The 26,165-nt window shown below is 40.3% G+C and overlaps 2 protein-coding genes across 5 annotated transcripts in view; one reads left to right on the top strand and one right to left on the bottom strand.

The window, feature by feature from the left end:
* Positions 1 to 5,500, top strand: part of CFAP43 (cilia and flagella associated protein 43) — a 37,956-nt gene extending 32,456 nt beyond the window's left edge. The window contains exons 34-39 of the mRNA XM_015867246.2: positions 604 to 716; positions 1,501 to 1,657; positions 2,435 to 2,599; positions 3,039 to 3,119; positions 4,421 to 4,574; positions 5,206 to 5,500. Of these exons, the coding sequence (XP_015722732.1) occupies positions 604 to 716; positions 1,501 to 1,657; positions 2,435 to 2,599; positions 3,039 to 3,119; positions 4,421 to 4,574; positions 5,206 to 5,363 (828 nt within the window). The 3' untranslated portion in view covers positions 5,364 to 5,500. The remainder of the gene's footprint in view (positions 1 to 603; positions 717 to 1,500; positions 1,658 to 2,434; positions 2,600 to 3,038; positions 3,120 to 4,420; positions 4,575 to 5,205) is intronic.
* Positions 5,501 to 6,223: 723 nt separating this feature from the next.
* Positions 6,224 to 8,863, bottom strand: SFR1 (SWI5 dependent homologous recombination repair protein 1). Of its 4 annotated transcripts, none has more exons than XM_015867249.2 (4): positions 8,774 to 8,863; positions 8,149 to 8,264; positions 7,376 to 7,756; positions 6,224 to 7,181 (listed from the first exon to the last, which is right to left on the bottom strand). In XM_015867249.2, the coding sequence occupies exons 2-4, from the start codon at positions 8,242 to 8,244 to the stop codon at positions 6,990 to 6,992; spliced, it is 669 nt and encodes a 222-aa protein (XP_015722735.1). In that variant the 5' UTR covers positions 8,245 to 8,264; positions 8,774 to 8,863; the 3' UTR covers positions 6,224 to 6,989. The 4 variants fall into 4 exon arrangements, with proteins under 4 accessions (XP_015722735.1, XP_015722739.1, XP_015722736.1 ...); XM_015867253.2 differs by having other exon boundaries at positions 6,224 to 7,160; XM_015867250.2 differs by having other exon boundaries at positions 6,944 to 7,181; positions 8,777 to 8,826.
* Between the last annotated feature and the right edge of the window lie 17,302 nt (positions 8,864 to 26,165).

Genomic DNA, 26,165 nt, shown 5'->3' with positions numbered 1-26,165 from the left:
TGGTGGTTAAGTAAATAGGCAGCATAAATAAGCTGCATCTAATTGGGTAGGTTATGTCTGGCCACCTTCTGTTCAGAGTAACAAAAATGTCCATAAAATAAACCAGCTCTAGTTCATCACAACAAATATTAGCATACAAACATGAGAGGATTTGATAGAGATATTTGTGACCTTGGTATGATTTCATTTTAAAATACATATAAATTTTATGTATTTCTTTTCTCTCTTCATAGTAAAAAAACTATGAAGGTATTTCATTTTCATAATCCTTTGCAGTCTTTTTTTCCATTAGCATGCCACATCTGCCCCAATGCATAACCACTTCTATAGCACCTGGAGCAATTCTTATTAGAGAGTGTTTCTGGAAAGCTCCAGTGGAATATTTGCATAGCTTAAAAGCATGAAGATGGGAATCTGAAATCTCCAGAGACAAATACAGCTGACTAAGACAGAATAAATCATTTTCTGTTCAGAATGTGAGAACTTTATGAGGCAGCATATTTATAGATACACGTGTCTTCTTCAGATCTTTTCTCTTCTTGCTTATTTTGACAAACATATGAAGTTGGAAAATTTTAGGATGTCATGATGTTGCTTGTTCAGGTGAAATGGATGGCTCAGATTCTGGAAGAAATTGAGTTCTTTCTCCGAAGAAGAAAGGGTGACGATATGGAGATGACCTCAAAAGTAGAAAGAATTTACCAGGAACTCACTTGGTAATTTTGTTTCTTTTCTATATTCAGCTACATTTCAATATTCCAGCGTCACAGTCATATGAGACTTACACAGCTTTGTTCTTTTATCTAAAATTCATATAAAAGAGTTAAGATATTTGAGAAGTGTGGTGGGATTGCAGCATGTTTCAGCAGGCTGAAGCCAGTTTAAACTTAGCATTTTAAATAATGTCAGTAAGGACGGCAGTGTGGTCTTCAGTGCAAACTCACTACCCCAAGAGCTGTATCATACAGTGATTACCAAAAATCCTTTAAGCTGACCTAGCCGGTCTAGTTAATTTTTCCTCATGTGGGCCCAGTGATCATTCCTGTTTGCAGTGTGGTCCCCAGTCACATGGCACCTGATTTCAATAAAATGATTTCCATTTTATATATATATGACATTTTTCCTGTTCATCATCATTCAGGAGAAAACCTCAGGAAAAAATACATTAAAAAAAAAAAAAGAGAGAGAGAGAGAAGAGGAAAAGAGGTGCTGGCTGGAAATTTCCTTCATTTCCTTGGAAATCATTATTAAGATTATTGTTCAGTAAGGGCATTTTCTCTCAGAATATCTGCTAGAGTGTGTTAAACTGAATCTAGGTGTGGACAACTTTATATATGGACATAAGTTGTCAACTCTGACGCATTTGGGGAGTGAATAAAAGACAAGGTATCAGAGAGTAAGCCCCGTTTGAGCACAGCATAAACATTTTGAAAATCATGTGAGGATTTATCTCTTCAAGATGAAATCACTAAGCATTACTTTTGTTTTCTGCCATTTTAGGCTGCGGGAGGAGAAGATAAAACTTCAACTGAACTTGACTTTCCAGTTTTTGCTAAAACAAGGACAGGTAGAATTGGAAAGTAATGGGATCCCAGATTATGCTGATGCCATTTTCATTAAGAGAAACGTTGTTGAAGAACTGAATTGCGATATCATGGTAATTTATGAGGGAGGAAATTTAAGTTTCTTAAATAAGCATATTGTCTTTCAGAGGCTGTTTTTTTCTGTAGTTTCAAAGCAGTAAGGTCAGTTATAAACTAAAAGATGGCGAGAATTTTGTAATGTCTCTTATTATGATATATAGATTGCAATATGGACTGCTTTCTTTATGTTTGAACAATACAATTCAGATGAATGATATGACAACAGTTTTTTGACATAACATCAGTTACATGCTGTAAACAGAAAATATTAATATTATGGGCACAAGTCCTAAAATTCCCTCAAGGCAAACATATGGTGATGGTGAACATTAAGTTACAGTCAGATTGAAAAAGCAAACAACTTTTAATGAAAGGTGAAAGTGATACTTATACCTGAAACAGCTTTTCATACTCAGTAATGTTTTTCTTAGGCATTCTACCTGTAAGTTGTTTTTTCTTACTGCTTCTGCACAAAAAATTCAGTAATAACTACAGAATCCCTTGAGTGTGTATTTTGTAGAGGTGAAAAGCCTTAATGTTTGTGTAAAATATAAGAAGATGGAGTGTGATGTTGTTTGTAATTTTCTTCATTTCCTTCTGTGATCCAAGGCTGTGGCATGGGTTATGAAAGGGAATAAAATTCCACAAAAGTTTGTCATCTAGAGCATCTGGAATTCATGTATGCTATGGCATATTTTCCTTACTACTCCAGTGACTTTGGAACCTTGCCCTTCTTGTTGCAAATAATTATTCCATAATCCATAAAATCATAAAATCTCCTTTTTTTTCAGGAACAAGTAGAAAAAAAAATCGCTAGCATGGTGGAATACAAAGAATCCTCTAAGGGGATATTTAAACTCAAATGGGAACACAAGAAAATGAGTATGCAAATAGAAGATCTGAATCAGAAGGCTCAGGATATTGTGGCTTTACCTATTACAAAAGATCGCCAGCTAGTGAGTTATTTTCTCTGATTTACTTTTTGAGCACAGTGAATTTTGCTGCACAAAACTTTTATCTGTTAATTTGGGTGTACTTTAGAAGGATGAATGTTGTGTCTGCTGCCTGCTTTTGTCTGCCTCCTATGCTTAGACTACCTTATAAATGAAAGAATAGCTTGTGGAAAAATCACAATTTGTTTAGTCTTTGTTTGCATTAAATTATATTAGCTTTTTAACAGCTGGATGGTCTAGTATTCCTGCAGCATTAAAAACTATTTTAAAACGTCCATTTATGATGACTAGTAAGGTCTTCCACTGTAGAAAACTACAGTTTTTCTTTTGTTTTTCTGCCTTTTGTTTTTAAATTTCACGTAGTATGATTACCTTTACAGAAAGGTGAAATTTGAGAACAAAACAGGCTTGACAAGCTGGTTTATTTGTTTTTAATGCTCAGTTCCTAACCATGCTGAACTACGATAGCCACATTGCCCACCGCATCACAGCAATGGAGGAGACTCTTGACGTCATGGATAAGGTAAGTCCCTGAAGAGGGGACTGCAGAGGGGCGGTCCAGCAGGTTGGCACCTGTCAGGGAAGTGTGTATGAAGCAAAGGTGTGTCTCTGAATTCCTTCATGTGGGAAAAATGGCACCCACTGACTTTCATCAATGGATGCTTACCGAATGTTGATGGAAACCAAACGGTGGATGTGAGCACAGTGAGGTGGTGGGTGGTGTATTTCAGCAGTGGCAGCAGCAACAGTGGGTCACCTCTGCTGCTGCAGATTTTTATGAGCATGGCGTGGACCATTGTTCATCACTGGTGAAAATGCGTAACTAATGGAGGTGAGTATGTTGAAGAAGTGTGTTTGGCAGCTGAGAATTTGTTCTATCAAATAGTGTTGTTACGCTCTCTGCATCTTTTGAATATTCATGGAAATAAATAGGAGGCATTGCTTTTGGAACAACCAATGTGCATAGCTGTGTGTTTATTCATCTGACTTTCAATAGTTTCAGCTTGTCCTGAGCTACTGCAGCCAACAGCCAGCTAGAAAACTCTGAACTCTTTGGAAGCAGTTTGACCTAAACATACTTTGTTCCTGGAATTAAATGTCTTCCTCCTTGAAAAACTGAATGCAGACCTGCTTATCATTTCTTACAAATTGCTGTCTATAGAAATCACTATTCTGTTTCTCATTAAGTCTTGCTTGAAATCTTCACTGCTTAATGCTTCTCTCTAGCAGCAAGTCTGTTCATATCGCTGTCTTCCTATATCCAAAATAACAGACACAAAAACCTGATTTGCTTGTTTCTTTTTTAACATTTTTTTAACATTCTTTTTTAACATCTATTTTAACAATTAAATTATGGTTATCCTCGTTTTCAAGGGATTTCACTGGATTTTCTGCAGTTTACTGTAAATGACATCAGCTGCCATTTTCTCCAAGTTCCTCTTCAGTCTTCAGTATTTACTTTATCCCTTTGCAGCCTTTCAGACAGCGTCAGCACAACAGCCCTACCTTCTGCAGCACCTGGCAGCCGAAGAGAAGTTTCAATGCCCTGGTTTCATTAACTTCCTTTTCCCACTTTGCCTGTTCTATATTTCGTCTATCTCCTTGACCCATGCATTTTTCTTGTCTGCTACTTCCATTTGAACGCCATAAAGCACGCTAAAATACAGCGTGTCAGAGTAAAGCTAGAATATGCTACTGGTCAGATCTAAATACATAAATAAATTGAGCTAATATGCAGTGTTGAAGATTATGGGTTTCCATCAAAAGTTTGAACAGCTTTCATATGAACTCATGTATTTGTTTTATTTGTTTGGAAATGCACAGCTGCACAAGAAGACTATGAGGAAACATCAGAAGAAAATTAAAGAGTTGGAGAAGTGCATCAGTTTAAAAGAGCAAGCAAACTATGAGCTGAGCATCAAGCTGAAGGAAATGCTCGTGTCTGTTTCAGAGAGGAGGCATCTCTCTCAGGCAGCTGGTGAGTCCCAGTAATGCACTTTAAGTCACTAACAAAGAATATTCATTAAGTATCTCCAGCATTAGATAGTCCCATTCTCCATCAGCATCCACTAAAGGGCAAGAAACGTTTATTCATTACTGGTGTGCATAATTAGCAGAACCTTTTCTACCATGACAATTTTAACATTGTTTACATAAGAACATTCCTACAGTTTGGTATTCGTGTAACTGAAGTTGATCTAATTACTGAAAGTCAAAATATTATAGCCATTAATATCTGCATTATACAACAGACCTTTATTTGTAAGACTGTACAACACGCTTCTTTCCACGCTCAAGGGAACAGATGAACGAGAAGCTAAGACAGATATCCCTTGTTAGGAAAGCTGTATAGTTCTTTCCAATGGTCATATCGTTAGTTTCACAGCATTGGGTATTTGTGAAAAAATAAAGGAACTGCACCCAGTACCTTTTAAACATTTTTTGCTTTAAGCAATATTATGAAGACCCTCAAACCCAACTGTGAGCCTTTTGGAAAAATATGTGCTTATTTTATAAGAAACTGGAACGAAACCAAAGTGAGTCCAATATATTTATAGACTATGTATCCCCTCCTATGTCCAGTCTGACTCATATATTTTTTTATGCAGACATGCAGCATATTAATGAAAGGATTGCAAAGCGGCGTTACCAGGAGATTCTGAAGCAGAAACATCTACGAAGTCTCATAGGAAAACAGGAAGAACACGTTGAAATTCTTCAAGCAAAAGCTGAAAGATTAAGATCAAAAACATTCCCTATTCTTTAAAATTCCCAATCCTGGTAGATGAATTTGGACATGCACCTTTTCTCTCTGGACTTGTCTTTCAGAAAAACATTTTCTTCTGTTAACATCTACTGCTGTTCTTCTATTTCTTCTAAAATAACATCACATTGAAAGATACATCTGTTTCATACGTTTTGTACCTCAGCTTACCTACACTGTTTTTTCTTTTGCATTTCTGCTCTTTTGATTATACAAGCCATATAGCTTATTTCAGGAAATAAGTGAAAGATTAACTTGTAGAATGATAGAAATACACCTGTTCTATTTCCTTAGTATGTGGTTGTAGGATATTGTGAAGTACTGAAAGAAAGCAGTAAATTTGCATCTGCAAATTACCACCTCCCCATTCCATGCTTCATGTCAGATTTTCCTCTACCTTTTATAAACTCCCATAAAATGGAGTTTTGAATGGATTGAATGAAAGAGGCAGAAGAAATAGTTATTAATACCCAAAATGTGATCAGTAATAAAGGTTGTTGGCAGTGGCAGTGCTACTCAGTATTCCTAAAAGTAAACTGTGGCTGCAAACTTTAATTTAATGATCCCTAAAAACATTAAAGTAAACTACTTCATCTGTGACTTGCTTTTCACTTCCCTTGGGGTAAGTACAAAATTACATCCTTATTAATGAGTAATTGGCACATATAAACAAAACAGTTAAGCTACAGCAAATAAGGAGTGGGGTTGCATTAAAAAAATATATATTTACAGCAGGAAGCAGGGTAGTACAGTCCTATACACTGTTACAGTGGGTAAGACAAGGAAAATAAAAGCAGGCAAGTCACCACAATATATGCACAGAAGTGAGAAAGTAAGCAATTTTGGGTTGAAATAATAAAACATTTTGAAAAGACAACGTTTATTGGAGAATAAATGAAATGCTGAAGTTTTATTTAGTGTTACTGCAGAAAGGTAAATGATGCTGTAATTGAAGAACCTCAGAGAGAATGTCTCAGCTCTTAAATGAGTTAGTACAGTAGACAGACAGCAGTTGCAATTTTCTTGCTCTCCTTTCCATTACCAAAAGCTGTGGGAGTTCCCCTAGAAATGACTGTCTGGACAAGGATCAGTGCCATTATGGCATATTTCCTTTAGCAATTATTAAAGCCATTAAGAACATCTAATTGCAGTTCCAGAATATTAACATGAAAATTAAGTTATCTTTACCTGACTTGCAAAATGCTGTCATTAACTGACAGGCAGCAGGAACAAATGTGGAAGACAAACAAAGAACTGAACCCTCTCCCCATATGACCATCAACAGAAATGAAAACTGATTTGAACTTACACTCTGCCTTAAAACCACAAAGACTAATCAAACAACTGTCTGCCTTCTACCTGTTAAAGTATTACTTGATTTCATTTCACTTTAAGTAATTCACTGACCTGCCTCTCTAGCCAGTTTTCCAGAACCATCTGCATAAGTTCAGTTTTTACTATAAAGTAATGGTTTTTACAGTGCCTACCATATCTAAATACCAAGTTTTACCATGAGAAAACCCCTTACCAAAACAAAGTTCATTGTCTGATCAACACTTGTTAGTTTATCAGTTCATTCAGTCTTTTTTGTTTATGCACGCGTGTAACTGAAAGCTTTGCACCAGTAGATTATGTGTCTACGAAATCTTCTTCTGTTCTGCTGTAGTGCAATAAGTGATCTTCCAATCCAAAAGTATCTATCAGCTGACTGAGACTCACTTTCTTGCCATCTGCAGAAAAGGCCGACTGCAGCTCATACAGCATCAGCTGGGTACTGCTTCTCCACTTCACTATCAGAGCCTGCAGGTCAGACAGGTTGTTCTGGAATTGGGATTTAAAAAAAAAAAACAAAAACAATAGGAAGAAAGAACAGCAACATTTCTGCAAATGAAAAATGATTTTAGTACCCCGCAGAACTATTTAAATTAAATGCTTTAAACTGAGCTAATATACAAACACCACTCAATTTCACTTCAAAGAGTGATGTTGAAGTGCTTTCTAGAGGTTGTCCTTACCTTAGATCGGTACATCTTGACCAGTTTGAGCCTTCGAAGTAGTTCTTCCTTCTCTTGCACTTGTTTCATCAGCCTTACTTTTTCTTCTATGGACTGCTGCTGACTAAGATCAACCCCTACCACATTCTCTGCTGATTCACAGAGATTGTTTTCCTGTAATGGATTTCTGAAATAAGTATTTCCAGTGCAGTTTCTTTCCAGGCATCCAGAACTATCTTGTGATGTGGAACAATCCATGTTTATCTTTGGCGGACACTGACTGTCAACATCTGCACAGTCTTTTTCTTCAGTGTCTACCTTGAGCTGCTTTGCCGCTGATAAATTAGCATTAAACGAACGTCTTGTTTTCCTTAATCGTTCCTTTAGAGTTGCACTCATTGGCTAAAGAAAATGAAGAACAAAGAAAAATCAACCGCTTGTCTTTGATCAAATTTCAAAGAACTTTTCATCCATGCAGAACATGTCCTAAGTAATGACAACTGTAAAACAGACTTCTGAATTGTCACTGCCTTTTGCAATCTTCCTTTCAGGTGGAAAGGAAAATCCATGGAAGAATCCTAAAGCACAGGACAGTTAAGGGACATTTGCAACCAAGCCTTATCCAGCATAGCTCCAGTTTTTAATGATACACGCTATGGCAAGTTTGAGTGCATCGCTATAATGCATGGGAGGAGAAACACCAAAGCAGAGTGTACCGTTTTCAAATACAAGTCACAGGAGGTCACTTTACATATATGGGAACGAAGAAAACAAGGACTTGTAAGTTTTTATACCTGTTTTCCTGAACTAGTCCTCTGTGGAGCTGCTGTCCCAGAAGCCTTTGGTGTATGGCATAAAGATGTCAGTTTATCACACGCTGCTTCCTCCATCTCAAGGCAGATAGTAGTTCCTGTTGAAAAACAACAAATTGTGTGTTGCTGTTCTAACCTGATTATATTGAGCCGCATGGCTGCAGGAATGAGTAAAAAGCTCTAGTAAGAAATACTAGGCTTTATTTTCTAATGGTTACAAATTGTAACAGGGGAGCAAGAGAACTTATGAACCACTTGGACTAACATGCCTGTAAATCAAAGGTCAGATCCCACAACATCAAACTCATCAAAAAACCCTTAGTCCAAAGAAACTGTATTTTCTTAACCTCAAAACAGAAGCCCCTTTATAAACCCTGCGAGTAATCGGGCTCCTCAGTACTGTGTTTAGTACTGTGTAGTACGCCAGACCGGCCCCTGGCGCTGCGTGCCTGCCCTCCCACTAACAGCCCCCAGCTGCTTTCCCCGAGAGACCTTCCACCCCCCATAGAGAAACAGGATTAAGGCGGGGGTGCAGCGGCCCGAATAGAAGAGCAACCCGCCGGAACCACCCATCGATGCGCCCCACAACAAGCAAAACAACACTCACAACCCCTCAGCCGCCCCAACGACCCGCCGCCTGCGCTTCAATTTCCCGCTTCCGGGCCAGTGGGCGGGGCGGGTTAGTGAGGCTTTTAAGGTGGTGTTGTGATCAGCCGGGCTGATGCTGGGTGCTCTTGTTGTAGAGCCGGATTTGTGGAATACCCAGTGCAGGATATTTATGTGGATCCCATACACGCTTCTGCTGCAGATTAGCTTGTTGCACCTTCTATGCCAGCATTGGCAAGCTGCCTTCTGGCTGAGGCCTTGCTTGAGCTGGCCGCCATCTTGCTGTGCGTACTCCTACCTCAGGGAGAGGACCCGAAATCAACATGGTGTGCTCCATGGTGCAGGTTGTAGGATGAAGTGGGGCCTGGTACTTCAGCACTGCCAAGGGAGACACAGCTCTGCCTCCAACAAAACACCTTTTCTACCTCCAGCAAAGCACCTTCTGCATCAGATGCTGTCTCCTCATAAAAAGGGAAAAGCTGTATGTTTCCCCACAGACTTTAATCCCACTACTGATCTACATAAGATTTGTTTGTTTTTATTTAGTATAGCTGTGCTAGGACTGAGAAAATGATAAAAAAAATGGCTGTAATGATGATTACTACCACATGCTGTATCAGTCCTTCCTGCTGCATTGGCTGCACGTGGAGCAGACACACCTGCACAGACTTTGTAGATCATGTCCCTAATTTCTGTAGCAGAATGACAGGAATTTGATGCCAGATTACAGTAAGATGCAGTATTGCATTGAGGTGAGTAAGCTCATTGTAGGTAACATTAGCAGTTTGACCCTAGGTATGCTTATTTATTTCTCATAGAATTTCACAGTGCCGGTAAAACCTTTTTCTCTCATAACATCAACAGTAAAGATATCAAAGCATTCACAACCCTATTGTAAGTTGGGCCGGGAGACTGGAATGCTATGAGGTTGTTTGTGTGTGAGACAAATGTTTAGCCGTGTGAAGTATTAGCGTTAGTTTGACGTTAGGTTGTGTGTTTAAACCATATGATCAGTTGTAACTGTGCAGCAAAAATACAATACAATCTCCCCTGTTGCTTGAGGCAACTGTGGTGTGAGGCATTTTTAAACCCTAGTGTGACCTGGCACTTTTGATGGTCTATTATGGCTGAATTCATGTCATGTGTTTATATTTTAAAGTATGTATTAAAAAAAAGAAAGAAAGGGGGCAGGGGAGGACTTTTCAAGTAAAACAGTGAGATTGCTTAAGGAACTTCTTCTGCGAATGGATCAGTTCAGATGGATTTCAAATGCACTGGAGCTTTGAGAAAACACGTCCCCAACTTCACAACATGTTTCCTTCTGTCTCAGGGATGGTCCCAGCTTTAAATTACTCATGCTCTGTTGTACAGACACGCTAACAGTTGAGTTGCACAAGAACAACAGAAAGCTTAAGATTTTAGATCATTTGCCAGCTGAGATTCCAGTAAGATTTTACAAGAACATAACGCATGAAAAAGTCATCCTGTGCATTATCATTATCATTGCTGCCTTATTAGAGCAACGCCCGTGTGCCCCACCCCAGGTGAGGATTCCAGTGAGGTGGAGACTGTGGGTATAGAAGGATGGCTCCACATGTAAGGTTCATGTGTTAAATTTAATGCACGGAGGAGAGAAAAGGAAATGTTATTCTTAGTGTTCACTGATGGGTATTCAGTCTAGGAGGAGGTTCTGCTTCGAGTTAGTGTTAAGTGTTCAGCTGCGTGTACCAGGTGTGTGTAGGAGTTTACTTTGTGCTTACATGTGTGAGCAGTCCTGCAAAAGCATGTGACTGGTTGAGGATTGGGCAGGAGGCCTGTGACTGAGCTGGGAGCTGGAGTCGAGTCACTGTCCAGAACTTATATTGCAGAAATGCTGTAGTGTTTGATATTGTGTTATCCACATCTTAGCAATGGCAAACAGAAGTGAGATGTATTTGCTGAGCATACTGCTGCCCTTCACAAAAACTTGGTTCCATGAAGGACCTCTATGAAAGCTTCTTAGTTTTCCTTTATTTGGTTTTCTAGTGATGAGGCTTTCTTGATTGGGCTTTTTCAAGTTTACACCGGTTGAATGGCAGACGACTCACCAGCACAAGTGAAGGATGTTCTCTTTTTAAGGTCTCTTTCATTAACCTTACATTTCTGGAGAAGCAGTAGGGCTTAAACATCAGTGCTGACATGACAAGAACACGTTACAGTCCCCCATGGCATTATCTGTTGTAGCACATCCAAAGTGGAGGGTAACAATAAAAGATACCAACTGAGGGGTTGACCTTTACAGATTCTTCTCTTCCAAGGCACTAGGAATGTTTTCAGAGTGCCAGAACTTCCATTTAACAGCTTGTTGGGCACAAGAGCTGGGCCTTTTTTTTCCCCTAAGCATTGCCAATGAGTAATTGAGATGTTAGTCAACATACAAAGTCTCGAGGCACTTGCATTGTCCCCATTTCTTAGTTTTTGAAATCTATTGATCTTGCTTAAAGCCAAATGATGTATCCTGACGCATGAAGTACTCTGCGCTGTCTGCATGTTTTCTCTTGCTTGGGGCAGCAGGGTGGAGTGTTTTTGAGCATCCAACCACCAACTGCTGCAGAAATGTTTCAGTTCCTACCCACTTCAGCACAAGCCTTGGGCTGTGTTTTTACTGGCTGCAATTCATTCCTCAACAATGTTCTGACTTGTTTATAGCTGTGTAAATATTTTAAAGGAATGGCTGCGTAGATTCCCAGAGTAAAACCAGTTTAGACTACAACAGAATTTGACCTCGAGACACAGATTCTGTGTTTGTAATGGTGCGAATGTCCAGTAGTTACACTGGTGTCCCTAGAATGACATCAGCATAAAGCTAAAGCAAGAGTAGAATTGTGCTGCTCTTTCTGCTGTGCATTTTGGTGCTTGCTTGGGCAGCCCCTTTTTTCCTTCAGTTTTCAAGGTACCTGTCTTGAAAAGGAAAACTGAATTAATTTATTGCAGCTGAGATGTACTGCAATTTGCCAGTACAAATGATAATAATGTAAGAGCCAGCTGAGATGGTCTTCCTAGTTCTTGCTGCTGCATGTGAGAATAACCGAGTGGGTGAGGCACGGAGCTAATAAAAGGGAACGACATAAGAACGCCTTTTATTTTTGTGTCTGCTTGTGGGATTTTCTCTGACATAGTCATGCCAAAAATTACAATGTTTGAAGTCTTTATGAGACGAGCAGGCAGCGAAAGGAAACAATAAACAGACCTTCAGTCTTTTTGTCTTTGGTGGGGAACCGAATGATCATTATTTTAAGTAAATTTAAGCCTTTTAAATCTAAACCCGTGCCCAGACTAGTACCTGGTACAGTCTTTTGTCATGCGTGATGGTCTAACCATATTTTCATGTTAAAGGTATTAGGTGTTGTTTTTCTTAAGGAAAATGCATCTGTCTGCCCTGCAGTGCTCACTCAAGGCAGTTGTTAAATTGGGCTTGCTTGTATCCTGGTGTAAAAAGTCACTTTCAACTTCTAGAATGAGATTGGAGTGAAGAAGTTCTTGTAGAAATTGTGGGTGAAATCTGGCTTGGTCTTGGTGTCCTAATGTCCCGTGTTTTCAAGTAACAGAGGTTCTTGCAACTTGCTCAGCTGTTATTGGGGAAAAGTAAACTCCTTGGTGTTTGTCTGAGCAGAGTCATTGGGAGCTTGGCTGAAGCAAAGTGAAGGCAGAATTTGGAAGCTCATAATGTCTCTCACTTATTCTACTGCCTGCCATTGCAGTAGTTAAACTAAATTGACACAGGCTGTAGTGGAATTCGAAGAGTTGCTTCATTTTCTGACATCCTTGTACATAAGTTCATTTCATGCTGTACCCTGTAGTCTGATAACATTTACCTGTGCTACTGTCTGGTGAAGCTAAAAGCGTGGTTATGGCTTGATTGCAAGTGTTGATGGAGGTAATTTGAGGTCTGTTACCTGTAGACTGCAGGACTATGGATGGGTAGCATGCACTACGCAGTGAGTACCATGCTGGGGTGCAAATCAAATGCTGCAGCAAGCAGATAAGCACGTGTAGAGATGCACAGCTTACGTTCTTCCTGGATTCTTTGGGGTCTCACTGTGGCTCTGAATGTAGACATCAGTGATTCTTGTCTGTTAGCACTTCATCAACATCCATCGTTAGGGTTTGTTTTAGGAAAGTATCCATAATACTGAGCCACACCTCCTTCCAAACTGCTGTGTCAGCATGCAGGATTTGAAAATACACTTCCTCCAGGTTATTAAGAAACAAATAACTCATTTACCTGAGGCGAGAGAAACCCTTATGCAGTCAAAACTTAAAGGTGTTTTCCTAAGGTTGAAGTATTAATGTGGTGTGCAGAGAATTTTCCATCTTTGGATACGGGTGACAGTAAAGTGCCATTTACTTAGCTGAGGTTTTGGAGTGGCCATGCTGTCTAATACTGAGCTATGCTCATACTGCAGACCAGGCTCAGAATTCAAAATACTTGGGGGAGAGCTGGTTGAAAGGTTTGGTTTTGTTTTGTTTTCCCATTTTCCTGTTCATACAGTTAATAACTTACATGATAATTGCAGTGTTACTATTGTTGTAATTGATGGGGTATGGCTGCATATTATTTGTGCAAACAAAATCCCTTCTGAGCACAGCTGAAACACAGTGTTTGTGAATTAACTTGAATGTTTTGGTTCTGGTTATTTACAGAGTAATTTCCTTTCCGTGTATTTTTATCTGAAATAACTGTATGTTGAACCTTTATCCATGTAGGTGTACAGAAGGAGTTTTTCTAGAGAGTTATAGCAGTTACGCTAATTTCATACCACGTGAATGTGTTGGATTTAGTCCTTGTGACACTTGAAGTCACAGTGAAACCTCCTAGTGATTGGAAATGTATCTGTAGGTGTCCCTGTTCATTGCAGGAGTTGGGTGAGCTGAACTTTAAAGGTCCGACCCATCTCAGACCATTCTGTGATTCTATGAAGTGGAGCAGAACTGGCCTCATGTTGGATGTCTGCAGAAGTAAGTGGGTTTTTGCAAGGCCGTTTGTTGTCCTTGTGGAAGTTAGCACAAGTGTGTCAGGTGGGGTCAGCTAACAGTAATGTTTCATGTGGTGTTGAGATACTTCAACTGACTGATCGTATCAGCATAATGTGCAAGAGTGCAGCCAGTCCCCTCACAGCACATTTGGGTGGAGAACATTTGTTCAGGAGTGCTGAAATAGCAGCAAGAATAGAAAGAAAATTGTTCAGTGAACCAGATTAGAAACTGCTATAGAAACTGCTATCCGCTTTATCTGGGGACATTTTCATATCAGTCGACCACACAGCTTTGAAGTCCTGACATCAGTAACATTAATCACACATCAGCAGTCATGGAAGAAGCTCTTTGTCAGCCTCTTTGACAGCAGTCATGCCAGTCCTGCAACTGGAAATCACCTTTTACAGCTGAAAGGAGCGTTACTTAGGTTTTAATGTTTTCAAGCTTAGTGCATTTTTCACTGAGTTATAATTACAAATATTGTATTGGATAACATATGCCTGAATATGGTATTTCATCATTTCATCAAATACTCGGTAGTAACTCAGCACATGGGTATGCATTGACAGGTTTTCTCTTGAAAGACTCTGCTGGAGTGAGATCAACAGACAGATCACAGATAGATCATCGTGGAGCATTACCTAACGTGTACCCTGCCTCTTGAGTCTGTGAAACTGAGCAGGACTAACCCTCCTTGAGTGCTTGATACAGAAATGTTCTGGGATTAATTCACATGCAGGCAATACACAACAAACAGTTCTCTTGTATTTGATGATATGCTTGTTTATTAATAAGCTGCTTATAAGTTGGGAGCTGTATATCCTCATATTACACTGAACATATTACACTTCTTTGCTCCTCAGTGCTTATCTTTTTTTACTAGTTTGTTCAGCTGTCTGGGCTTCCACTCATGCTGACAACAGCTAAAGAATAGTAGTAGGAATGTGTCATTCTGGTAGTCCCTATAAACTCCAATCCTGTCTGTAGTTCATTAACCTCCTCCACATGAGCTGACTACTCTTGTCTCTGGCATTTGCTCAATCTCTGTTTCCATTGCATTTTTTCCCACTTGATCTCTGTTTTTCTACAGCTTCATTTTAATATTTTATGTACATGTGTTGACTTGTTGATTTCTTTGTTTGATTGTGTATTCCTGGCATGCATTGGCTGTTACAGATGTTCTTCTCTCTTCCACATTTTCTTTACTGTGATTGAGGGATATCAAACCTATTGATGAGTCGGGGCATATATGTATGTATCAGCATTTCAGTGAGCCTTTGGTATTGGATACAACTGTTTGTTGGCAAAATAATTTGCTTCTGGAAACACTAAGATCAGTTTCCAGTGTACAGTGTTCATGCCTGCACTGTTTAAATACCGAATGAAACTAAAAGTTAAACATTGCCTGTTGGTCAGGTACATGAGCTTCACCAGTTTGGCACTGGTTGTCGTTTACCAGCAAAATGTGGTAGTTTTTACCTGTAGTTACAAGTTTAAAGACATCTGCAAAACTGCCAGATTGTTATTATCGAAACAGCAATTAACTGAAGTGTGCGATTAAACTGGACCAGCATGTGTTAAACAGCCTTGGGCAATGCTGGGAATGAAGTCCCCAGTTCAGCAAGATATTTAAATACACATTTTACTTTAAGCATGTGGGTAGTCCCCGTGGAGGCTAGTGATTATGGGGAAAGCTGCTGGAGCAGGGAAAGCATAGTCTGCTGTTCAGACCCCTACTGGCTTCTATGACTGTTATTCTAACACATAAAAGGATGGTTGTGAGAAGAAAGTGTTACGTTCTGCTGTGAGTGGAGGAGGGAAAGTGATCCTCAGCTGAAGCAAAAGAGGCTTGTTTTGAAACTTCCCAGACGTTTTGTAACAGCCACCATAGCAGGGTGCAGGCCCAATTGCCTTGGGAGGCTCTGAAACCTCTCTTGTTCTTCAAGTCTTTCACAGAAAAATCTGTCAGGTTAATCTGGAGCTGGATCCTGGGGCAGAAGGATGGAATGAATACCTACTTGAAGGCTTTTTAAGTCTTATTTTTCTATAGCTGTACAATATTGTACGCTTCAAATTACACTTATACTCAGTGTATAAGTGAGTATATACACTTATACTCAGACCAAGTGTGTAAAGACTCTCACAATGTCCTTACTGGCTTAGGTAAGTGTCATTATGTCAGAAGGGGGAGCAGTGAAAGGGAGATGTCACTGAGTTTCTCGTCAGTAGGTTGTTTTTGCAAGAGAAACAAGATTTGGTGAACTCAGTGAGGAAACTCCAGTCATACACACACTTCATTGTTTGTGAGGATTCTTCATGTCATATCACCACTGCATTTGATCCACGACTTTTTAGTTTTTCCATCATACTTAACAAAAGCCATTTTTGTTCTGGACTGTCTATGCTGGAAACTGAAAACATTTTTAGGTACAGAGATTACAAAGCCTTCCACTGATATCTTGAATCATGGAAGTTAATAAAGTAGGAGTCAAAGGGCGTTTCCTTTGGAGATGCAGGGTAAGTAAAGCAGCTACCATAACACGCATCTGGCAACCCTGCAAGATCACTAAACATACCCAAAAGATCTGTCCCACAGTTACATCTGAAATCCATGAAGTAAAGATAAGCCCAAGGTGCCTTGATTTTGATGAGGGAAGACTGCATGTTTTCACAGGTCTCGTGAGTCACTTTGAAATGAAGAGTCTGAATGACAGCTAAGTTTCCAGCCAGTCATCTCACTGACGCACAGAAGCCTCAGCTTTTGTTAGAGGCAGTAGTTCTGCACTTTGGGTAAGAAAAGGGACTTTTCAATCAGAGACATGGAAATAGAGGTGGGCATAGCTGGAAGGCTAAGAGCGAGGTCTGAGAGTCTGCCACAAACTGGAAGTAAAGGCTACTTAAGTATCTTGGATCTAAGTTTTGAATGTTCACTTGCAAATGTTTTAGAACTATTTCAAAAATGATCTGTTAGCCCGAAGTTCAAGTCCTGGTGCAAAATAAAAGCTTTCTTTTCACCCAAGGTTTTCCCATGCCAGCTGAATAGCGCAGTGTACTGGTCATCATGCTGCCACTTCTCTGTTTGCTTGTGATTCTGAAGGTTCTTAGCACTTGAGGAAATCTGGTTTGTAAAATGAGATGCTCTTAGAGGCAATGTTGTATGAGTGATAGAATCACTGAATGGCCATTACTGGGGAGGTCAAGAAGCAGAACATTAGCTACGGCGAGTCTAGCAGCCAGATTACATTGAGAAGCTCTTGTAGTAAAGTGAGCTACTGCTTGTTTTCTTCTCTGTATATTCCTTGTTTATTGATTCATTGTAACTGAAATTCTAGCACCTTTTACCATAACTCTGAGCTATTCCAGGAAAAACCCCACTGTGCAAGGCAGTGTGACCTCAGAAAATCTAGGATCTTCTTGTTTATGTAACCATCATGAGGACGGCATGAAGAAGTCAGCAGTTAAAAATAAAGATGTGTTCTTGCCTCCAGAGACAAGGAGTCCTGCAGAAAATAAAACTATCCCAATCAAATCTGATATATTGGAGAGCTGCCCTACAGTTGTTGTCTTGACGTTGTCATTTTGATTGTAGAAATGAGTTACAGGTTAGTTAGATGAGTTGTGGTAAATGCAGCAGTTCAGATATCAGAATTCTAACTCTGCATGAACGAGTCCAGCCCATGCTACAGGGTTGGTTCCCTGACTTCTGCAGGTATTGTTGTTACTGCTGCACAATAAACATGGGTAGATGTTACAAAGACTGTATTGTTCCACTGTGCTTTTTTGAAGCAGGGATAGTTCGGGTGGAAGTACCACAGCCTGGCACTGATCTGTTCTGATCTCTGCTGGGCCACAGATTTTCTTGTAGTTTATCCTTCATTGAACAGACCTTGGTTGGAATTAGTGTATCGCTTCTGGATTGTATGGGAAAGGTGTGTCTGGCTAGAGCGAGTGAGATCATGCTGGCAGTAGCATGATCTCTAAGAAAAGGTGGGAAGCTTGGAGGCTGGGGGGAATGGAAGCAGAAAGAAAGTTAGTATGAATGATCCCAAATACTGTTGTTAACCCACATAAGAAGAAAGCTACAAACTGAAAAATGTTCTACGTTAAAGAGCAGTAAGGAATCCTAAAACTGATTGAAAAACTCTTGATATTGAACTGCTAGCTGTGAATTTCAACTTCTACAGTGCTGATCAAATATTTGTTTTCCTTGCTATTGATAAATGGTGTGACTCCAACTATTCTGCAGCCTCAGCCATAGTTTCCAGCTTTTACTTCTGTTCATAGTTAACTCAGAGGTAAAATATATAATACTTACACTAAAACTATACAAATCCTCATATAACAATAGAAATTGAGAAAGACCTTGTACTTTTTAGCCAAGATCTTAGAGAAAGTTCCCTGTGTGGCAGGAAGCTGGATCACAGTTTCAGTCTGTGCCAGCTTTCTCATGATCAGAGCAAAGGCCAGTATTGTGACTGGGACAACCAACAGCAGAACAAAGAGCTCACTATAGACAGGTTCCTCTGTCTAGATGCTCCCAATTACAAGACTGAAGAAAGACTATTGGGCTTTCTGCAAAGCTGATACAAGTGAGACTTTTTGTAAGCAATACTTCTGATTTTTAATATGAATTGATGTTCTGTACAGTGTCACCTGTAATGTCTGTTATCCTCTGCTGAAAGAGGCAGATTGACTCAGCCACGAGCGGAAGCTCAACAGTGTGACTCCTTTAGTGCCTGTTCCTGATGTGTTCTTAGGGAGTCAAGGACAGCTGATAATGTCCTGTGATGGCACTGATGAAAGCTTAAAACATGTCGGCTTTGTTTGCTCTGTATGGTATTTATTGAAAGAGTCATATATTTTATGGAGTCATTCAGTCCATCCACCCTGTTCTATTTCCTAGGAAATTAGCTGATGATTTTGAAATTGCTTAATACTGGAGGTTATCGTGTGAATTAATGCCATAATAAGGAGGAGAAAGGCATTGTACTGGTGCACAGGTGATGTAGAAACTGTTACAAAATCTACCATGAGGCTCCTTTTTAGTTTGAGTAAGAAAAATTGTGCATAGTAGCTTATGAAAAATGTATTGAAAATGTTGCTTTTATTATGGTCTTTCTGTGTGATACTGTGTGATACATGTTTCTTCTAAAGGAATAACATTGTATTGAAGGCGTTGTGCGCTGCTTACTCCATAGATCTGCTGCTGTACTTGCTTGCCTTATGGAGGTTGTCTATTCAGAAGAACTAGCGAGCTTTCATTTGGGGGGGGGAGGGGGGGAAAGGCAAAAAGACTCGAAATCATTGCACGTGTAATTTAAATTTAAGACAAATTTTAGGTGTAAATTTTTAGGTATTAAATCATAGAATCATAGAATGGCTTTGGCTGGAGGGGACCCTTAAGACCATCTGGTTCCAGCTCGGGCAGGGTTGCCAGTCACTAGATCAGGCTGCCCTGGATCCCATCCAGCCTGGACTTGCTCCTCTGGCATTGGGCATCCACGCCCTCTCTGAGCAGCCTGTGCCTCACCACCCTCTGAGTAAACCATTTCTTCCTAATGGCTAACCTAAATCTCTCCCTTCTTTTAGTTTAAAGCCACTTCCTCTTGTCCTACTCCTGTTAGACTGTGTAAAAAGTCAGTCCCCCTTCTGCTTGTAAGCTCCCTTCAAGTACTGGAAGGCCACATTGAGGTCTCCTTGGAATCTTCTATTCTCCAAGCTAAATAAGACCAGCTCTGAATCTTTCTTCACAGGAGAGGTGCTCCAGGCCTTTAATCATCTTTGTGGCACTACTCTGGACTTGCTCCAACAGCTCTACATCCTATGGTGCACATTTGTGTCCGAGAGGTTGCTCAGCAGTTCCTGAGGAAAAAAGTGGCAGTCATGATTTCTTTAACAGTGTTTCCAAGGAGAGGGCAGCTCTGAAGAAATGTTACTGACTGTGCATGAGATTAACACATTTAATTCAGCGCTTTTTACAGTGTAAAAGAGAAGGGTCTTCAACCTCAGTACTGAAAACACGTGCTTCCAGCTGCCATGTGTGGTGTGTTCTGGAGACTGATAACTACCAAAAGCCTCATGTTCTGTCTTGTGCTTCCAGTCCTGCAGGAGATCAGCAGACTTCTGGCCATGTGTATTGGATAATAATATTTTATGCCTCTGGAATGTATTTTCTAATAAAGGAGTGCCATTTAAATTAAGGCTTTGCAAGCCTGTACATGGCAGGTGAGGCTTTGTGCCCCAGGAAAAGCAGGTGCAGAAAGATAGAAGCCAGAATGAAGGATTCAAGTCTTTACTGGGGACCAGTGCAACAAATAAATAGAAGCAGAAATTGGAATTAGTTTCACATGACTGCTTGCCCCAGGGAGCTATAGTAAGTGCTGTGATATTACCTTTTGTAGCAAATAAAGGTGTAGAGTTGTTCCATATGTGTGGTGTTAAACCAGATCTAAACAAATGCAACAGAAACAAGTGTAATTCAGCTTTATGTTTATGGAAAACAGTCTCTTCCCTATTCAAAACTCTTACCCAATGGTCAGATAACCATGTGTTTGGAAGCTGATTGATTTACTGTTCTGAAGCACCCCAGAAAATAAGCTGATTATATGTAATCCCTTCTCATCGTTGGCAATAAACGTGGCTCAAAATGCAGCACATTCTCCTTGCAGGGAGCAACTTAGTGGCCCATCAAGGACTTTCCATTCTGTTTAGTTTGGCAGTGAAAAGTGTGCTCCACCCTGAAATGCTTGAGAGCCGAATCACAGATAGCACCTTGCTAGCAAGGAAGAGGAAGGAGCATGTTGCTGTACAACAGAGATGACCTCTGGGACAGAAATGTTGTAGTTTTGATCTTCCTTTCAAAGTGTGAGTCAGGAAATGTGCTGAGTAGCCTCAGCCTTCATCTTGCATGGGCTCGAGAGGAATCATCAGAAATTCTCAGGATATGCAGAGCACAGATGTTGTAACATGCTTATACAGAAACACTTTTAATTCAGAAACGTGGCCTCAAAAGCTTGACACATCTCCTGGAAATCTTATGAAGGAAGTATTTTCTGAAAGCCTTTGCAACCCAGAGCAAACCATCTGATCAGAGGATTAGAGAGAACAATGTGAAAATCCCAGTTTTAAATCACAATATGGGTGTATCAGAGAAAAGACTTGTGCCAGATCTTGCATATTCCAAGTGACTGTATTCTCCACGGGGATGGAATTTTCTAGTTTCTTCATAAAAAAATATAATGCCACGATTTCAATTTGATCTAGATTTAAGCAAAGGGGACGCTCTTAGCCCTTCAATATTAGGTGTTAGTATTAATTAGCAAACCTACTGCCACGACTACACGAATAGGAGCACATCTACAGACTCAGCATGCAGCACAGATAGAATTCATCTGAATTTTGTAGGTTGTTATTTTTCATCTTCCTGCCCAGATTTTGCCAACCTTTGTGCTTATGGTAACAATTAACTTCCATTATTTTTGATGGCAGGAAAAATGCACTTAGGAAGCGACACTGTAGTAACACTAAGAACATCCACCTTATACAATATAAGCAATGCTAGACAGTATCTACTGTGTGATTTGGTTCCCAGAGTTCAAATAGGAAGACTGAAACTCAGAAATATGAGTTATTTCTTTTAAATCTCAGTTATGTAAGTACAGAAGAAACCTAGTCTAGCAACAACCAGTTCTGCTGCTTAATGCCCTAATGAGTCTGCAGTTATCTTCAGTCCAAGAGGACTGGACATAAGCTATGGGCTTTTTGCGCAACCTTGTGTATATCCTAGTGTTTAATTTCATTGCCTGTGCCTAAATATATTCAAATTGGATTGTGCACAAACTCAGATGAGTGCTGGAGCATCAGCATTTGTTCCTTGGGCCTCCTAAAAATCCTGTCTGGTCTGTGAAATAATCACTGATCTGAAGTGACCGACCCTTTATCCCCCGGGATAAAGACATGAAGGGCAGAAATGTAAAGAGCTGAAGAAAGGAAGAAAAAAAGAAGAAGAAGAAAGCAACCCTTCCAGTCACCCTCCCATGCATTTCCAACTGTGCTAATGAGAATCTTTTTCCTTAGGTAGGAAGGAGGTGAGTTGCTGCAAGTTGTTGTTGAGCTTGGAAGACATTTTCTGCCAGGGTTTCTTAGCCAATGGGAATTGCAAGTCTTCTGTCAAGATGGCAGATAAAAATCATTCTTTTTCAACAGTGACGGGTATTTTCTGAATCAGATCTATACGATAACTGTCTGAAGCTTTGCTTTTGTCCCATCTATACTGTTGCATTGAATGTTCTTCCTGTGTTGCTTTTTGTGATAGTGCTGAAAAATTGCAAGCTACCAACTGGCAGCTGGTAGAACTGGTTGAAATGTTTGCTTGAAATACTAATTGCTTGGAATTAGACCATGGGTACAGCTGGGGAGCAATTCACAAATCAACCTTCCTTTTTGGGGGCTGCCAGAAAGTTTTTTTTCTGTGCTGCCAGTTCTTTGTAAACAGTTTGCTTTGTCTTTTCTCCATTATTTGTATTGGCAGCACCGCAGCCAGGTCATCTGGAATCGGTTTTGCTCTTTGCTGCTTGGCTGACTGAAATATTTGATATGCAAAGGCAGCAAATAATGCATTTTCTGGTGCATGTTTTTGGACTAAGAGGCACTAGTGCTAAAATTGAGGAAGAGGTGAACTAACAAGCAGGTAGTAGTTTTTTAAATGCTAAAGGAGAGGAAAATAATTGATCCTGTGAATCAGACCATGAACTCTCTTGAATAAAATACTCAGTGAATGGTTTCCTTTCTCATTGACCAAGCATTCTGGGCAGTGGTGTGACTGCAGGTAACTATTAGGTAGTTGTATTCGGAGCACCAAGACAACCACAGCCCCACTGTCTGTGTGTACAGGCCTGTCTCTGGGCAGAGGCAGACAGCTGCCAAAGCTGCCAAGCGCTGCTCCCATCTGCATAGTGATACTGCGAGCAACAGGACCGAGTCTTCAACCAGCTCCTCCTGTTCTCTGTCACCCACCAGAATAGCCTGGCCCTTCCTCTTTGGATCATTACAGTTGAGTTTATCCTATACTGTTAAGATCAGCGTTTTTTAATGATCCATATGCAGCCAGGACTTCTGTCTATCACTGGACTCTCTTGAGACCTGGGAGATTGTGTTAGCAATGTTTTCTTTGCATCTTGACATTACTCATCTCTCAGGACCTCAAAAGAAATGATCAGATCCCCACAAGGCTTTTATTCATGCCTGAGGTTACTCATGATGAGTTTCTCAAGTGATGTGCAAACTGTGGGTTCAGGATGTTGAGTGAAGGAGTGACTCAGGATGCTCTGGTTGGTTCTGTTACTGCTTGGCCTTAGCATACTAAACCAAGGCACATAGGGGACTGCAGTTGCTACCTGGAAATGGGTGTTGTGTCTTCTTCCCTGTTTCTGCCATCTTTCTGTTGACCTGAAGTATTCTAACCAGATTCATGGCTGATTCACTAGCAATGTAATTTCTGTGTTAATAGTCAGCAGTTTATTCTGTGCTAAGCAGATTGCTCTGAAGTTAGATACCTAATACTCATCACTTGGCTGTTTCTAAACCATAAACATACTTTAAGGTGCTAGAATATGACTGTGACTTCAACTTCTAGGCTCTTTATCTTTGGACTTGACTTGCAGAGGGAGAAGTGGTTCAGATTTTGCCATAGCACAACATACTTCCAAGTGCAGCGAATGCAGCGTGATCTCCCTTAACTTCTTACCCTGCCCATGGCGGGGGGAGTAGAACTTGATGATCTTTCAGGTCCCTACCAACCTGGGTCACTCAGTGATTCTGTGATTCTCACCCTTTTTAGTGCCAGCATCAGCTGCTGCTTTTGGAGCATCATAGGTCTTAAACCAGTTCTAACCAAGGGCTTTATAATTAAGCAGTCATCTCCAAATTAGTTCACAAGGCTTTTTACTGCTGATGTCCTTATTAATTGGTTTTGTTTCACTACAGAAGCAGTTTTGCCCAAAGGGTGGATCCCTGTTGTCTCTGCACTTTCCCTACACCAGAAGTATCTGGAAGACTAGAGGTTTCTCCTAGTCACTGTCCAAGGGAATCTCTCTGTGAGTGTGACACCTTCACGTTGGCTTCCAGGTCAGACTTTTCCAGCACCTACCAGGAACTTACAAGCTCCTGAAGGGTAAAAGAAAGCACCAGAGAATGTGGTGCCATCTGTGATTTGATGTTCTAGTTACAAGATGGAACAATCAAAGTCTGTGTGACTTGTAGTGCTGGGAACAGGGACAGAAGCAAATTCTGCCTCTGGGAGAACATTCCCAGGTACACCCAGCAGCAGTGTGACTCCACATCTGCAGACTGCACCATCTACAATCTAAAGCAGGATGGATGTGGAAACAGAAGGATGGTGTCTGCCACCTCCAGGAGAATCTCACGTTGCTTCCACAGCTCTAACCACCACACCACAAACTGCCACTGCTGAAGTGACAGTTGACCTCATGGCCTGAAGAGAGCTCAGCTGCAGTTCATTGCAGTGAGCCAGGTAGATAAGCACTTGGCTTTCAGTGGCAGTTTACCTGAGGCAATTGCTGACCAGCATAAGCTGTGGCAGCTCATTACCTCTCTAAATTATGTCCTTGATGTTGATACTTGCCAAATCAGTGTGCTTCATCAGGCAGATTTTACCAGCATCCTCCTGAACTTCATATTTTTCTGCATTTCTACTTCTAGATGCAGTGCCAATATTTTTGAGGGATGGTTTATTTCTCCTTTCCTTTTAAGACACCTGTATGTCATGCCTTCTCCTCCTTTTTCTTTCTACTAATAAGCTGGCAAAATAACTCATAAAGAGCAACTCCATTAGTGCGTTGTTGTCAAGAAGCCTTACACCAGTACCTTAGTCACCAATTGCATTTCAGGACTGAAAATACTGTATGTTACTTATTTACCCAAAATTGCTGCATTCACTTTTTTTTCTTCATGCATTCTTCGTTCCAAGGAGCAGTGAAGGTCATAAAGCTAAAGATATTTTTATATTTCCTGTCAAGTCATGAGCCATGAGCAGTTTGATAAGGTCTTAGACTGAGCTCTGCACCTCTTAATGACTTAATGACCACACACAGCTTGTTTAGACATCTAAATATCCTTTGATTAGTGTTTAGAATGCAGTCATGGATGCTTCCTCCATGCAAAGAAGAAATTTTGTTTTCTAAGCATACATCTATCTAAAGATAAGGATGAAAACAAGATATGCATTGATGAATTCTGATGAAATTTGGATCTCCATCAACAAAGGGCCAACCCTTTGTGTAGTGCTGTATATCAACTGTTTCCCTGAAGGCCTTTGAAAATTTCCAGTGAAAACAGAGTATGATCTTGACTGTACACAGCTACTGTTTCTCAAAAGGTCAGAGCAAAAATATTTTCTAAGCCTGAAGTTATATGAAGAGAGGCAGTTGCCTTAAGTAGCACCAGGGGAGGCTCAGGTTGGATTTGAGGAAGAATTTCTTCTCATAGAGTGGATGCTGCACTGAGGGTCATGGTTCGGTGGGCACGGTGGTGATGCATTGATGGTTGGACTAGATGATTTTTGGATCCAATCTTAATAATTCTGTGATCCTACGTTCTCTTCCATTCAGTGGCATAAGTCTGACAGAGTCTGTGTAGAGTAAGTAAAGCTATGGCAAATTCTGATTTTTATAACAAAGCATCAAACGATGATATTTTGTTTAGGAGGAGGAGGAAAATTCTTCCTGCGAGGTATATCTAAACTGTGAAAATGGGTGCTGTAAGACACTGGGTATGCTAAATTGTTGCACAGATTGCAAAACTAATTGGACAAATTAATGGAAAAAGTTCCACCAAGGAATGATTGCAAAACTTCTGCTTTTGAATGAAGAAGTCTCCAGAAAACACTAGGAATGTATCAGCACATGTTTCTATAACTGCTCTGGTTGCCCATTTGCAAGTGGTAAATACAGAAGAAATGATATTACTTACTTAGTTTTGTATATTTGGGTATGAGATTTAATGATAATGCTGCTTCTTGAATAGAGAGTATTCTGTGGGGGTTTGTGATCCAGTTCAGGGTACTGATTCCAGTGGTTTTCAGCCTATTTCTGCTAGCTGGGGGAGTTCAGTCCATCGTATGCAAGTGGTTAAAATGTGATTATCCCATCATCAGCTTTGCAGTAATATCAGCAGGTGCTGCACAACCTTCTGTGAGAAAATGCCAGAACAGGTGTAATTCATGAGTTAAATGCTCAGTGTTTCAGAAAGCATGGTGATAATACTTCATTTTCCCTGACTTAAGCCTTCCCAGCTGTGCCCATCTGGGATCTACATAGTTAATCTACCTGAGCAAATAAGTAGGAGCGTTCAAGCTTTCA

The sequence above is a fragment of the Coturnix japonica genome, chromosome 6 (genome assembly GCF_001577835.2).
Source record: "Coturnix japonica isolate 7356 chromosome 6, Coturnix japonica 2.1, whole genome shotgun sequence".
Classification (NCBI taxonomy): Eukaryota; Metazoa; Chordata; class Aves; order Galliformes; family Phasianidae; genus Coturnix; species Coturnix japonica.
Note: the sequence above shows the minus strand (reverse complement) of the source record. Positions and strands in the feature narration are given on the sequence as shown.